At 49.0% G+C, this 16,175-nt stretch overlaps 2 protein-coding genes across 2 annotated transcripts; one reads left to right on the forward strand and one right to left on the reverse strand.

Moving 5' to 3' along the window:
- Positions 1 to 2,104: 2,104 nt before the first annotated feature.
- prph2la (peripherin 2-like a) lies at positions 2,105 to 5,409 on the reverse strand. Its single transcript, XM_084681159.1, has 4 exons — positions 4,866 to 5,409; positions 3,682 to 4,481; positions 2,998 to 3,244; positions 2,105 to 2,438 (listed from the first exon to the last, which is right to left on the reverse strand). Exons 2-4 carry the CDS (start codon positions 4,260 to 4,262, stop codon positions 2,133 to 2,135), a joined length of 1,134 nt encoding a protein of 377 aa, XP_084537285.1. The 5' UTR covers positions 4,263 to 4,481; positions 4,866 to 5,409; the 3' UTR covers positions 2,105 to 2,132.
- Positions 5,410 to 5,626: 217 nt separating this feature from the next.
- Positions 5,627 to 15,860, forward strand: LOC146300136 (uncharacterized). Its single transcript, XM_084681146.1, has 19 exons — positions 5,627 to 6,383; positions 6,642 to 6,734; positions 7,087 to 7,230; positions 7,782 to 7,940; positions 8,059 to 8,140; positions 8,465 to 8,654; positions 8,760 to 8,903; positions 9,277 to 9,467; positions 9,838 to 9,970; positions 10,069 to 10,168; positions 10,291 to 10,420; positions 10,880 to 11,054; positions 11,270 to 11,624; positions 11,735 to 11,831; positions 11,938 to 12,053; positions 12,503 to 12,666; positions 12,852 to 13,404; positions 13,973 to 14,073; positions 15,556 to 15,860. Exons 1-19 carry the CDS (start codon positions 6,293 to 6,295, stop codon positions 15,679 to 15,681), a joined length of 3,144 nt encoding a protein of 1,047 aa, XP_084537272.1. The 5' UTR covers positions 5,627 to 6,292; the 3' UTR covers positions 15,682 to 15,860.
- Positions 15,861 to 16,175: the final 315 nt, after the last annotated feature.

Here is a 16,175-nt window from a genome sequence, read left to right on the forward strand (position 1 = left end):
TAGCCAGACTTAAATTGTTCATGGGTATCATAGAACTGAAACTGTAAACATGTATATGTATGTTTCTGAATGTAACATTTTACCTGTTATCTATTAAATCAGGATTGTTGCAATTACTGCGGATATTCAGTTAAATATGTATATTTCCAATAGTAACACTTGAACGCTAAATATGTACACATTTGAATCACAATAATAAATCGAAGAGGATCAACATCACAGTAAGAATAATGAAGTGGACGTTTATACATCAGCTTTTTCAGGATTTTGAAGGTGTGTGCAAATACTGTGTTGTATTTTCCTCATGTGCATTGCCTGACACTGCTGTGTGATAACTGGGCTGTTTAAATAAAGATATCTACAGTACATGATCGTCTCCCTGGGCTGTTTAAATAAAGATATCTACAGTACATGATCGTCTCCCTGGGCTGTTTAAATAAAGATATCTACAGTAGATGATTGTCTCCTGAGCTGTGCGTGACCACGCGATGTCCTTTACTATTGTTTTTTTTTTTTACTATCTCTGTTTTGACAATGAAATATTACTCAGAACCTGTTAGTCTCAGCGATATTATAATAACCATAACAAGATAATGATACTATCATTTGCAAGGAGATATCTAAGTCCTTTTTCCCCTTGACTTTGTGTTTTAGTAAACGGATGTGTGTGTGTGCTGACCGACGAGCTGAGATGGGAAACTGAAATCCAATTAGCTCCCAGATTATGAGCACGGCCATCAGGGGAGGGTCCTGAAGACCCCCTCCTGTCTCCCTCAGTCCTCACATATCACACACACATATCACACACACACACATCACACACACACATATCACACACACACACAATAACAATATGTTTTATTGTATGAAAAGTTCATGGTCTCTTCTAAGTACAATACAAAAATAGCACCTGGGCTTGTTCTCGAAAGTGTGTGAATTTTGCCAGTGCTTTGTGCTCCTGTGGAGGCAGTGCTTCGAACGTCTGATACCAGTCATGTGCACTTTTAGTTGTGAACAAAAAAAATATCATTTTGATAACGCACAAACGCCGAGGGCAACAGTAATTCAGACTTTGATTAATTAATGTAAGTATGGCAATGAGAAAATGTCACAACGTACAGTAGCACTGTGATCCCTCAGTCCTACAGCACTAGAGCGCTACATAAGGTATTCCCTCAGTATGCATCAAACTCCTCTTGCAGAGCATAACCCCCTCCATTAGTAGCCTAGAACCATCCACTAAAGGCTTCATCGGGACGTAGATTAAGAATTTGAGTGATTGCCAGCAAGCATAAAACTAGTGTGTTTGTACAGTATGAACAGTAAACAGGATGTCAGAACAGAATTAGTTTGAAATTCTTAAAATTACATTTGTTTCTAAAAACTCCTTACTTGCATTTTTAACCGGTTTTAATTGGGAAAACATTGTAGGTTAACAGTGGTTGGCTTTAAATTGGACACAGTCTGCATAATCTGGTCACATCCCATGCCCCTATTGTTATACAGTATTTAGACTGAGGCACATGAAATATTTTTTGAGTTTACCAGACAAGTACATGTTGACATGCTGTGTTTAAGCCGTTACAGGCTATGGAATGAACATATTCCTTGATAGGCCTTTCACTGGATTACAGTTTGTTGTCAGGTACTATTTGGCTTTAACTATAGAAATATAAATTGTCTATATAAATTCTCTTATAAATCTTCCAAGATTAGAATCAGATTACAGTCTCCCATCAGCCAATCTCGCCACAAGAGCAATCCAGACTCTCACGGACTCACAATGTAGTGTAAGACTGACAGGCCTCATGATGCTAAGATTGGAAGGTTCTCCGGGACAAGGCTGTTAGAATGATGATGGTAGCCATGTTTGTTTCTGTCTTCGAGAGACCTTGAGGGGGCTCTGGGGCGAGGGGGGCTCTCAGGAGAGGGGGCTCTGGGGCGAGGAAGGCTCTCAGGAGAGGGGGCTCTGGGGCGAGGGGGGCTCTCAGGAGAGGGGGCTCTGGGGCGAGGGGGCTCTGGGGCGAGGGGGCTCTGGGGCGAGGGGGCTCTGGGGCGAGGGGGATCTCAGGAGAGGGGGCTCTGGGGCGAGGGGGATCTCAGGAGAGGGGGCTCTGGGGCTCTGGGGGCTTTCAGGAGAGGGGGCTCTGAGGCGAGGTCTCAGCTCCGTGGTCAACCCTCCACGGGTGTCTGCTCGGGGGCACGTTATCTGGGCCGTAGTGGGCCGTGGAGGGGACGTCCATGTTGGGGTCTCCGTTGTCGGCCGTGTGGATCTGGTTGTTCTTCCCCAGGCTCTTGATGATGTTGAAGTTGGAGCGGGCCGTCTCCACGAAGCTGTTCTCCAGCAGCCAGCCTTCAGACTCGGAGTTGGGGTCCCCCTGCCTCAGCAGGTTCTCCATGGAGGTCTGGAGGTAGCGAACCCCCGTCAGCACCGACAACTGCAGGACGCAGAGAAGGACAAGAAAGATATACTTCTGATCCTTTATCTACTGTTCTTCAGTAAATGTCACTTTGAACAAAAGCGACTGCTAAATGAATAAAATGCCAAATGTAAAAAGGCCTTTTACTCTGTATAATGAATGTACAGTATATAGGACACTGGTAGTAATCATAGCTCACAAACAGTGATATATAATTATTATATGTTTAAAGCAAAAGTGCATGTGGCAGGGGTATTTTGGGACTGTCCTTCATGATCTGTCCACAGAGCAAGCTGGGTGGATAACACGGAGATAATGTAACAACAGAGATTTAGGGAGGGATTAGGCAGCGTGCAAAGTGAATGAACAATACTACTAAGCATGCAAGGAAGAGAAATGGTCCTCCCCTCACAGTCGGAATACACAAAGTCACAGTTGGAAACACAGCCCAAGCACACACACACACACGCGCAAACACACACACACTTTTGTGTTTCGTCTCCCTCAAAACAGATTACAATCCTCACAGATCAAAATACAACGCATTGTTTCTCCAGCCAAACACGGTGTCTCTGACCTCGAACAGCCAGATGATGAGGACGATCAGACCGATGGACTGCATGATGCTGGTGTAGTGTTCCAGCAGGGCCTGACGGCAGCCCTTCATCCACAGGTTCAGCTCCTCTGTCTGGGAGTCGTAGTTGAAGTGGGCTGAGTTGTTGGTTATCTGGTGCTGGATGCAGGGCCGAGGGGAGTCGATGTTACAACAGCTGAAGGGCACGCCGTCCATCAAGTATTTCCCCTCCACGTTGCTCCGCAGACGGCTGGACGCCAGGAAAGGGACAAAAACAAACACTCATGCGGTGTTTCCGATGTTTCTTTATTTACTTGTTTTTTTGCATCCCTTTTCAGCTTTGTTTGTATTGAGAGAGACAGTTGGGGAGAGACAAAAGTGGAGAGAGAGATAGACAGACAAAGACAGAGACAGACAGAGACAGACAGACACAGAGAGGAAGACATGCAGGAAACGGGCCGTGCCAGAATCAAACCCGGACCCCTGTCTTAGCCTTAGTAGTGTGCTTTAACCAGTGACTCCTTGGGGCGTGCATCTTTACGTGTGTATCGATGAGACTCTCGACGTAGAAGTGGTTCTACCTACAGTATGACCTTCTGACGAGCCCAGATGCAACATGCTCCACGAGTCACCCAGTGTGACCCACGATCACTGAGACAGGACAACGGGCACACGGGGTCTACTCACTCCACCACCTCCTTGCTGCTTAGGTCCAGGTAGCGGCTGCTGACCCACTGGATCTGGAACCAGTCCTTGAAGCCCGCGTTCCCACAGCACTGGAACTGGATCTGCAGCAGGTCCACGGTGCTCTTCAGGAAGCATCGGCCCGGCGTGTCCGTATCCTTGTAGTAGCGCATGGCGTCCCGGAGCCCCAGGGTCAGAGACTCCTCCAGCTCGCTGCGCATGCCGTAGCACATGAGCGCCCCCACCAGGACGGAGAAGGTGAAGAAGAAGGTGCAGACGATGTACGGGAGCATCAGGAGCTTCCAGCGCAGGAACTTGGTGTTGTCCACACAGTCGTAGCAGATTTTCCCGCCCAGGAAGTTGATGCCACAGGCGACGAGGCCCACGGTGATCAGCATGTTGGGGACGTACTGGATGTCCCTCTCGGCCATCAGCTCCCAGCGCTTGTTGATCTCCACCTTGAGGAACAGACCCAGGCTGAACAAGATGACTCCTGTCACCACAGAGATCCAGTTCAAGATCCACAGAACCTGGGCAAGCTTGTCCCGGCTGGTCTTGGTGAATTTCACCTTCAAGACGGCCATCTTAGATCGGGTTTGGTAGTTCCATTTGAGGTCCTGGTTGGATTGTGGTGGGTGGAGGAGAGGTGGTGGATGGGTGGGGATCTAGATGGTTTAGGGTGTCTTTGGGGAGGGGGAAAGGTCATGGATCGGAACCCTCTGAAGGTAACACATAAGCAGCTTAGTTCATTGGATATGATCCATATCCTCAACACGCAACTCCATTTGTAGCTTTTGGCCGGCCTGAGAAATAAAATGAATCCATATCACTTATAACAAAACGGTTTTTTTGAAAACCTGTGTTAAATATAAATTTGCCCATTTTCAGACATGAATGAAAAATGATTTGACCTACTGCATGTTCACCCAACAACATGAACAGCCTTTGTACATTTAGAACAAGAAAAGACCCTGCAACAATACTCCCAAAACATCCAATAGTTGATATCAGACACTTGTCGCTTTGATGGAAAGGCTTGACAACACAATGCATCACAACACCTGTAAGGCCAGCGCCGCGAGGAAATGAACCCACCCTCAGTTGACCGACAGACATTCCCTCCATCCGCCCAGTTTACCGAACACAGACCATCCCCACAGACAAGCTACATAGCCCACCACACGTACCTTATTCTGGGAAACGTTCACATGGTCAGTCCTGAAGGTCCTCTCTCTCAGCTTCGAGTTGTTTTGAGTTTCCTTTTCTCGCTATGCTAACGGTCATCGTAGCGCTTATCCTTAAGGGGCGGTGGAGGAAGGCTAGCTACGGTCACACACAGAGCAGACGTTTGGATGTCGGCTGCATCAGAGTGAGTCTGCTGGCCCAGCGCTCGCCCTCTTGTTAATCTCCTCTAATCATTAATCAGCCCTCCAGGATTTTGACTCACCTTCTGTCACCTGTACAAATCTCGGGGCATCAGATCGGAGTAGTACTGGCCAGACCAGACTCCATGTGCGTGACAGTGAGCAACAGACAGATGCAGATAAATGCATGCAGATTAGACTAAAATCTAATGTATGCAGATATAAAAACTCTTCTCAAACCTGTGGTGCTTGGGTTAAAATTTTACATTTTAATGGGGTCTTACTAGTTGTACTAGCTAATTAGCCAAGTCAGTGAGAAAGTGAGTGTGTGTGCCGCCACACGCACACAGTCAATCAGCCAATGAGATGTTTACAGAGAGTGAGATTACTGGATTACCTTGCTCCAAAGGAGCTTGTGTAAAAAGAGAACTGTACTGCGGTCACTGGCCCAGTCAGCAGATCCACCGAGAACAGGATCCTTGGGCACGCCACCGCGATGACAGGTAACTGCCCCAGTCCATACTGTTAACTGTTTACTTTACAGCACCTGTAGGGTCAAATAACTACTGTTCTCAAGATCACAGAGGATCGTGGATCATGGTAGTAGACTTCTTTTGTGTTTTGAGGAGCATTTTTAGGCTAAGCACCACTCCTTGTTACCTAAATATAGCTGTTTGGCCGGTATCTATACACGACGTGGTCTTGGGCGGTCTGAAGCTGTAGGCCTATCTGTCTAACGTGATCTAATGTAAATGTCTAAATGTCAGGAATCCATATTGATGTGAGTTTTTATTGACTGATGCTGCAGTGTGGTTCAACCTTCATTTATTTCATGCATCCATTCCCCTTCACTAGGATCACTGTAATAAACTGTGGATATGAGGGATTAGGTGCAGTATGGCCTATTAAAATAGAGAATAAAGTAGCATGTTTTATCTGTGCGTGCCATCCAAGCAGCTTTGTACAGATGACTGAGGTATGTATTAAAGCTTCACTGTCACGTCAAATCATATTTGATTTGCACAGCCCACAGAAGGCTACAGATACAGTACGCTCATGGAACTGCAGCGAAACCAACCTGAAACCCCTTAAACAAGACAAGGAAAAACTCACAGGAAAACTTGAGGAGTGATTCAGTGAGGGATCCCCTCCTCCAGAGACGGCTGGTGACACAGAGAGGTGCAGAGACCAGATGCTAAACCAGCCTTGGGTCAAGAGTAGAGACGTCCAAGGTGAGAGAGAGAGTCGTAATGCTGCCCACGGAGGAACAATGGTCCAGGGCTCTGTCCAACAACAACGTGAGGGCCATTCTGCGCTGGCTACGTAGCGTGCTAGCTGAAGGTGAGAACACAGACACCTGCTATCCACCCACAGAAATGTCTGTCTGTCCTGGAGTGGTTATATCCTACACATCATCTGACTGTCATGATAATGTGCTCATTTAGCAGGCTCTTTTATCCAAAGCGACATACAAGGGGGGGATTTAAACCTGTGATCTCTTGACCTGCAGCCAAACGCTCTTCTGCTCTTCCACTTATCCTCATAACTCGCAGTGGCAGACAGAATGCATGTATTCATAGGAATCTCTCTGTCGCTCAGGTGGGGATGCTGAGCTGGATGAAAGCCTTGCCACGTTCAGCGGCTGGGTGCAGAGAACAGCAGAGGTTTCCAAAAAACAGCTGCTCACCCTCTGTAAGTGGACACGGCGGCTTTCAAATCAAATCAAAATGTATTTGTATAGCCCTTTTTATAAGAAATGTCACAGAGGGGTTCACCTATGCCCATAGAACTGCCCCTAAACCAACCTAAACACTCAAGGAAGACAAGGAAAAACTCCCAGAAAAACTCACTAGAGGAGATAAAATGGAAGAAACCTTGGGAGGAGCAATTCAGTGTGGGATCCCCTTTCCCAAACAGAGCAGATCGTTTACTGATATCGGCTCTACCACAGCTGCAACCCTGTTGAGATTCACCCCCCCCCCATCCCCCCCTTACCTCTGTGACCTTTTGACCCCCCCTGACCTCCCTAACTTCCTGTCCGCAGGTTTCAGCCGCTGCCAGGGTCTGTGGATGTTCCTGGATCAGAGCTCCTTCACCAGGGTGCACTTGCTGCTCCAGAAGCTGAGGAACCTGCTGACCTTGTCCCAGTGGGGGAGGAGGCAACCCAGCCTGGCACACCTCTGGCACGGTATCCCACCTCCCCTGGCCTGGGATCACGGATGCTAACCATGCTAATCTTGCTTGCCATGCTAACAATGAGATAAATCGAAGATATTTGTTCAATATTTCCCTCCCAAAAAGTAGCATTTGTAAAAATGAAAAAAAAAAAACACTGTGAAATGTTTTTTTTTTTTTTTTTTTTGTGAAAACCTTTTTACAAAATACATTTGTCTGTGGAAGCGAACTGTTGTGCATGTTAAACATGTGTGATAAGCGCAAATTAAGTGAACGGATGTGTTGGGCTTATATTTGAGCTATGTAAGTGGGCAGCAAAGTGGAAATGTTTGGGAATGGCTGCTTTAGTGTGTCCTGGCCTATGGTAATAATGTTGACCATGCTAATCATGCTAACCATGCTGACCATGCTAATCATGCTAACCATGCTAATCATGCTAATCATGCTAACCATGCTGACCATGCTAATCATGCTAATCATGCTAACCATGCTAATCATGCTGACCATGCTAATCATACTGACCCTGCTAACCATGCTAACCATGCTAACGGCCTCTGTCTCAAGGTCTGGGGGTCCCGTGCGTGGTGTGCAAAGGGGCGTGTGGCTCCTCTGCCGTGGGGCGAGGCTGCTGGGACCGGGAGCGCAGGGCCCTGAAACAGCACATCTGGCTGGGGAGGCTGGTGCAGTGGTGGGGCATCACCGGTCTCCTGCCCAGGTACCCTGGTAGGTAGACACGCCGGCGCAACGGGAAGGAAGGAAGCTAAAGTTGTTTGTGAGACTTTAGTGAGTTAACCTTGAGACGAGGCTCTGGTTGATGGATGTGTGCTGCTTGCTCTGTCAGAGGCTCAGGAGATGAAGAGGATCTCCCAGATGTGGCGAGAGATGGATCACAACCACCGCAGGGCCTGTCAGAACACACCTGGGTGAGTCATTACTCCTCCCTTCCCTTCTCTCTTACTTTCTCTCTCACTTTCTCTCTCACTTTCTCTCTCACTTTCTCTCTCACTCTCTCTCTCTCTCTCTCTCTCTCTCTCTCTCTCTCTCTCTCTCTCTCTCTCTCTCTCTCTCTCTCTCTCACTGCCTCTCACTGTCTCTCACTGTCTCTCACTGTCTCTCACTGTCTCTCACTGTCTCCCTCTCTCAACCTCTATCTCCCTCCTTCTCTTCCTCCCTCTCTCCCTCTCTTCTCGGATGTTGCCTCAATGAGTCTTTTCTCAATCTTCTTCATTCTGTCCTTGTTTCTTCAGATGGGAAGAGGGAGGGAGGGAAAGATGGAGCTCTCTAATTCAAGGTATGGTGGCTCAGATGGACAAACAGCAGGGGCCCATCTGGACGTCAGAGGACTGCACTGACCAGGTGTACCCTCCCCCGAACCTGCAGGCCCTGCTGAAGCTGGTTCTGCTGCCTCGCGCCGACAACATGTCTGTCCAAGCCATCGTATCCAAGCAACAAGGAGACCTCCTCCAAGTGTCATCATCATGTCTGTTTAAGTTTCCAATCCATTACATTCTCCAGTTGTGATCGAGCCTTAATGTGTCCCAGCTGATGTATTTTGTGCTGGACATGGCCAACTTCCTTCAGTGTAAAGATGACCTTCTGCAGTCCTTCGGCAACGCCTTCACCATCCCACCCAGCTTCTCCCAGCAGATCCGAGGCTTCTGGCTCCTGGACCACGGCCACATGTCGGTACGTAGTCCCCCAGACCTTCACCCCAACCATCCAGCACCACTTCACTGCTGTGGCAGTTCCTCAACACCTGTGTCCTGTCCAACGCCCGTGTCCTGTCCAACACCTGTGTCCTGTCCAACACCTGTGTCCTGTCCAACGCCCGTGTCCTGTCCAACGCCTGTGTCCTGTCCAACGCCCGTGTCCTGTCCAACGCCCGTGTCCTGTCCAACACCTGTGTCCTGTCCAACGCCCGTGTCCTGTCCAACGCCCGTGTCCTGTCCAACACCTGTGTCCTGTCCAACACCTGTGTCCTGTCCAACACCTGTGTCCTGTCCAACGCCCGCGTCCTGTCCAACGCCTGTGTCCTGTCCAACACCTCTGTCCTGTCCAGAGCTCCATGGACCTGCTGTTGAGCCCCAGGTGTGCGGCACCCTGGCTGTCCTGGCAGCATCGCTGCGTCCTCCACAGCCTGCTCCGAGGCAGGCTGCCCTGCATGGCCCTCAGGTACCTCCTCTGGACCAGGCCGGCCATGGAAGGAACCCTCGACCTCAAGCTCTGCGTTGACGTTCTCCTGCAGAACGGGTAGAGTCAAACATAGGCGGAAATCCCAGGGGGGACACGACCCCCCCCATCCTGGGAAAAATAGGATTTGTCCCCCCCCCGATAAATCACTGTAAACATAACTATGTAATTTCAATAATATTAATAATACGCAATGAAAGCGCTTTGCTGATTATGGATACAATGGCGCTTTTTTTATGTGTTATGTGTTACAGGTGTGTTGGTGTCCCCGGCAGGAATTGCTCTTGAGAAAATGTCATATAATTGTCCCCCCCCAAAAGTTGATAGCAGATTTTCCCCACTGGAGTCAAAGTCACGTCTGATTTAGGAGACTTCCTGTTTGGTTTTTAGCCTGTTGAGTTCACTGTTTGTGTTTTTTGTTGGGTTGAAGTCACGTGTCAGGGGCTTGGGCCCTCCTGAGGAAAGGTCACAAAGGAAGACGGGACACAGTGAGGTACATCCTCCAGGAATGTGACAGGCTTGGCCTGCATCCGGAAGCTTCCAACTGCCAAGGGATTCTCAAGGTGATCTTTTTTTTCTGACACGTCATGGCCGATCGCTGACATTTGTGACTGTCGGTTGAAAGTCTGTTGAAGGTGATCGCTTGGCTTTGTTGTGATAGAGTGATGAGCAGCGGGGTGATGACTCTGAGGGCGAGAGAGAAGAGAGAGCTCGTCAACGACCGGGAGGCGACGAGACACACCTGCCAGTGAAATGGACAGGTACTGATTTGTGGAAATAAACAACAAAACATGATCTTTTTAAATGTAAAAATAATACTGTCAAATTGTTCAACAAATTCAACTAAAATCCAAAAGAAATCCACCATGATCCTTTGTTTCAGGGCAACCTCTTAGTCCACTCTCGGCTCAGCTGTACAAGTGTCAGAATCTCAACAAGCTGTGCTCAGACGATCTGGTTCGACTGTTCAAAGAGGCTGTGAGTGCACTGACACCCCCCAGACCAATAGGAAGGTACAGTAACCAGCCCTGCTCTCTGCCTCTCAGTAACCAGCCCTGCTCTCTGCCTCTCAGTAACCAGCCCTGCTCTCTGCCTCTCAGTAACCAGCCCTGCTCTCTGCCTCTCAGTAACCAGCCCTGCTCTCTGCCTCTCAGTAACCAGCCCTGCTCTCTGCCTCTCAGTAACCAGCCCTGCTCTCTGCCTCTCAGTAACCAGCCCTGCTCTCTGCCTCTCAGTAACCAGCCCTGCTCTCTGCCTCTCAGTAACCAGCCCTGCTCTCTGCCTCTCAGTAACCAGCCCTGCTCTCTGCCTCTCAGTAACCAGCCCTGCTCTCTGCCTCTCAGTAACCAGCCCTGCTCTCTGCCTCTCAGTAACCAGCCCTGCTCTCTGCCTCTCAGTAACCAGCGCTACGTCGCTGCTCTGCTAGCCAGTGTAAGTGAGGGTTGGTGTCTCTCTCTGCTCCTCTCTCTCAGGGAGGGTGTGTGGCTTTGTGAGGCTCCAGAGAGGAGGCAGAGCTGCCCCTGTCTCTCCACCCAGGCTCTGCGCCAGCTCCTCCCTCGTCCCTCCTGTGGGGGCCTGCCTGACAGGCTGACAGAGGGGCGGCCATGCGCCGCTAACCTGGAAGAACAGTCACCTTTCATGACTGAGGTGTGCTACTCGAAATTTCATTTGGCAATTTTGCTAATTGAATGTGTTGAATGTAATTGAATGCCAGTAGTGTTTACATAGGGCCTTCTCATGGGAGGGGATCTTTATAAACACTGAATGGGTAAAATGAACACTTCTGGGGTTAAATTCATAATTATTTTTAATTAATTAAGACGTGTGGCAAAGTGAGAGCATTAATGAGCTTTGTTTCACAGGAGGTCCCCGCATCTGTGGACGACCCTGCCTCCCCCCCCGCCTCTCCCTCTGTCTCCGTCGGGAGCCCTGACTCTGCCTCTTCCTTCGCCTCTGCCTCGTCCCTGTTCCACATGAGGTGGGAGCGCCCGTGTGCGTACGAGAGCACCGTGACCCTGCAGCAGATCTCCGCCCTGCTGGGCAGCGAGGCTGCGGTGGACTGCTGCAGCATGCAGGAGGAGGAGAGCAGGTCGAGCTCTGCCGAAACGCCGCCAGGATGCCCTGACCTCACTCTGACACTAGAGGGCGCAGAAGACCCTTTCTCCTTCAACAGCCTGGGCAGGGACAGCGTGGAGGAGCTGGTGTTCTCCTCAGACTGTGAGAGCTCATGCACAGAGAGGCTACGGTGGTTTTTCCATCGGTGTTGGGAAGCTTGGTTGTTGTTTGTGATGTTTGTCAGAGGGGTTAAGGTCTCTGGTTCTCCTCAGGGGCAGTGGAGGAGGTGCTGACCTGCTCCTCCCAGGGGAGCGAGGTCCTGATGGAGGCTGCTGGAGCTAGCGGAGACCTGGGTCTTCTCTTCGACAGGTTCCCTCTCTCAACACTGTCTTGTCTGTCTGTTTGGAAAACTAAACTCCACTGGTTGCTCAGGCTGGTGTAGCGCAGGTTGAACATTGCTTTTTTTGATTGTCAGGCCTCGGAGGAGACTGAACCTCCCTCCTCAGTTCTACAGCAACGAAGACAACCAATCAGTGCCCTCCACACTGGAGTGTCAAATGGAAAGTAACAACTTCTTGACTCCTGACTATGGTGAGACTTAAACAACAATAAACGATCATGTATTCATTTAGCAGAGCCTTTTCCCCAAAGAGACCTCTTGATCTTCAGCCAAATTGAAAGAAAGAAAAAATAAACATTCTGACAAGTGTGTTAACACACAATGATTTTGGTACTCTGTAGCAATACAGACAATATATATCAGTTTACATTTACATTTGTGCATTTAGTAGATGCTTTTATACAAAGCGACTTACAAAAGAGAGCTTTATAAAAGTGCATAGGTCACTGATCATAACAACGAAATAGCCCCAAACATTGTGGGTAACCAAAACATGAAGCATACATTGTGAATAATATTATTCAATAATATTAGTTACTTTCATCTCACAATGTTTTAACCACTGTTCTATATATATATCTCCTGCATCATCTAACAGAGACAAGATTTTTAAAATTGATCTTTGCATTCATTTTTGCAGATAAATTAGACTACCACAAAGGAGTGTCCAGGGATGTCTCTCACGGGCCTCCCAATGCGACCGAGGTGTCCAGTGGCCCAGCCTCAGAGAGCCAGCCAGCTGGCCTCCTCGCCCAGACCTCCAGGGCTGCGTCCCAGTGCTTCCTGGAACTTGGGCCCTTACAGGTGAGACACCTCCCTCCCGCTGGGTCACAGACACACGGAGCTCATCCTCACCTGAGGATATAGTTCTTCTGTTTTTTGTTTACTATTTTGGTGACATACTTAAAAGCAATTTTTGTATGTTTACATAGTTAAAAACTATTTTGGTCTTTTTACATAATTGTATTTATTTATTTTTTTGTATCTAGAGAGCATCCGACCTCCCTCCAGCAGAGGAGGCTGTGGAGTGTTTCAGAAGGGATTCCCAGGTAGCAGTGGACCAGCCAGAGATCCTGACCTCCTGTGCCCTGACAGAGACCACCCAGGACCTGCTGTCTGAGCTGGACCTCAGCCTGAACCTGCTGGAGGACCAGGACAGCCCTGTCACGAGCTCCAGCCCAGAGAGGAAGCAGGAGAGCAGGGGCCCAGGGAGGTACAGACGGCCCTTCTCCCTGGAGGACTCCTCCCTGCACATCCCCCTGTGTCGCTCCAGGAAGCTCCAGGTCCCCGCAGGCCCGCTGTCTCCCCGGACCAGCCCCGCGCGCTCCCCCCAGCTCAGCCCCTCTGGCCCGGAGGGCAGCTCTCGGGAGAGGTCCCCAGGAGGAGGCAGGACCTCCAGGAAGGAGGCGGCCTGCTTCAGGAGCACCTCAGACCGGCTGGGACACTGCAAGCTGGGCAGCTGGTGGAAGCAGGCGCTGGAGACTCGCAGGGCTTCCACCGGCCTGCTGCCCGCCATCGAGCAGGTGCCCTCCGTCACCCTAGGTAACGTCCGTCTCCAACTGTCCCAGCCTGGCTCCACAGGGGTGACAAGGCCTTGCCAAGGAAACACAAAGGTTAACTAATAAACGAATGTATTCATTAACGATAAATAAACAAACTCTCAAACCGCAAGATGGGGTGTGTACGTGGGTACATCAGTGAGTGAGCTCTGTCAGATCAGAGCTCTTACCCAGACATTTTCAGCCCCCCATGACCCCCCTCCCTCTGGCTGGCCCCCAGACGTGACGCTGGTGGTGTGACCCTGGGGGAGCCAGGGCCTCTCTCAGCCCCCCTCCCCACCCTCCTGCCCCTGCCCCACCTTCCTGCCCCTGCTCTGGCCTCTCTGCTACACCAGCAAACCGCAGGGAGCCACGGCGACATTTCACGAAATCGATGGTTTTCAGATGATGAGTGACCCTGAAATCTTTGTCTGTTTTTTTTTCAGCATCGTGTGTGTGTGTGTGTGTGTGTGTGTGTGTGTGTGTGTGTGTGTGTGTGTGTGTGTGTGTGTGTTCGGCCCGTGAAGGACTGACACAGCCTACTGACAGGTCGTTCTTGTTTTGGTTCCCAGAAAAGCGTGGGTCTGTTCCTGGCCGGGCGTATTCCCACAGTCTGGTCGCCTTCTCGGAGTCCCCAAGCAAGCAGAAAGGAGACAAGAGGGAGGTGAAACAGGTAAGTGTTTGTTTTGCGTGTGCGAGGGGTAGCCATTTGGTGTTTGAGTTTCTGTGTGTGTGTGTTTTGGTGTGGGTTTGTGTTTGCGAAGTTTATGCATTTATACAGACCAATGGAGGGCAGTATTGTTCCAGTTTCCAGGCATTTTATTGTGTGTCTGCATGATCTCATTCTTTACTCAGTCAAGCCGTTCCCAAATCAGCATGCGGCCTCTCTTCTTTCTCCTCCCTCTTTCTACAACGCCTCCTCCCGCGACACACACTTCATTTCTTCCCAGATTCATATCCTCTCTGGCCAATGATATCATCCAGATCAAGAAAAAGAATATTGGTTGAGTAACAAATCATTCGAAAACCATTTGTGTGAAACTGGCCCATGCCACCAAAGCACGATGTCATCTGAGGATGGGAAGATTGTGTAGGCTCATGTTACTGCACTGATACCATTAAGCTGTAGCTGCGTTTAGATTTTATTAGATAATTGTTTAATTGGGATGTTATCACGTCATTGTTCTGTTGGAGTCACATGACCATATGGAGCTGAGCAGGTGAAATGTAATCAAGCAGTTAATTCATGATGGTACACAAGATGATAGAGCGTTTGTGTGTGCAGCAGTATTTAATGGCATTGTTGATTGGAGCCAACTGGATACATGAAATGTAGACAGGACGTCTACTAACTTGGCAGAAAATACAGTAAATATGAGAATTTCAACAGTGCAAGAAGCGTACAGTAAAACAGGAAGCTTTTACACAGTTAGTGTAGTCCAAGCCTGAACCCTGGCTTTGCATTCTAGCCATGAACATATTTGTTCCTGAGAGAAAGATTATATGATTCTGGGTTTTTGATCAATTATTAGATTGAGAGATATAAATGACTAATGGTTGGAAATGAAACATCTTTAGTCCTCAATATACTCAACGAAAAGGCAAGGAGAATTACAAAGTGATTAACATCTGAATTTAAATCTTGGACTATCTAAAGATAACAAGACTATATTTTTGAACAGTAATTTATCACTGCAAATTATTGTGAGACAGAAATGTACCTTTTATAACATAAAGAGCGACCAGCTCAACCTCTCTCAGAATTCTCCCCCTCGCTGTTTCTGACCTCAGAGAGAGCTCAGCGTTTTCCACCAGGAATCATCAGTGGTTGAACTTTAACAATGTACTTGTGCATCTTTGTGAACTCCTCAGCGTAAGTCTGGAGCCAGGCTGACTGGTGGTGTGCCATGTTGTGGTGTCGCATGCGGGGCGTTCACAGGGAGATGAATAGCCTCTATTAGGGACATTTAATCAGTGTCTGGCCCTGTGGTCGGACTATCCTCCACCACCCTGGGAAAGATTAATGGGCACAGGATATTCACCCCCTCGTCCCACACCTCCCGCCCCACGCCCCTCTCCCCCCGCCCCTCGCCCCACACTCAGGAAACGAGGGCCTAATCGTCTCTGTTTGTTCTGTTACTTCCTGGTTTTCCAGGCAGAGAAGGAGGAGCCTGCGGCCCACAGGGCTTCTGGGAAGGTGCCGCACCAGCGGGCAGAGCAGGGCGTGGCGGGGCAGAGAGGGCTGCGCACCAGGAGGGGCAAGCGTGTGAAGAAAACCTGAAGACATTACCCAGCATCCTCAGGGGCTGTGTTATTACCCAGCATCCTCAGGGATTGTGGAACATCAACACAGACCATCAGCATTCCGATACCAGTCTTAAGAGTGTTTTCTATTTATTCGTTTTTTTTGTAGATGCATAGAGTAAATGTTCAATAAATATTTTTCTATCATAGATTAAATCGTACCGTTTTATGGATCATTTACAGAAAAAACTTTGTTAATGCTAATTTTTTCTGCTCTGCAATAGGAGTGTTTTCAGCAGCAGACGTTTAGCTACATACATGACAGTGTTAAATCGTACATCTCTCCATGAAGCAGCCAAGCATACACACTGTGATGATCGTCACCATGACTGCCACAGATTGACCTTTGACCTGCCGTTGCTACATGACCTCTTCTGTCGCATGGGGTTTGTCCTCTCCAATAGAGTGGTCACATTTGTCGTGACAGCTCCTGTTTCCGTGGCAGCCTTGCCCACCCAATGGCGGCCTCTC

This window comes from Hypomesus nipponensis, chromosome 3, assembly GCF_054491055.1.
Source record: "Hypomesus nipponensis isolate SF chromosome 3, ASM5449105v1, whole genome shotgun sequence".
NCBI lineage: Eukaryota > Metazoa > Chordata > Actinopteri > Osmeriformes > Osmeridae > Hypomesus > Hypomesus nipponensis.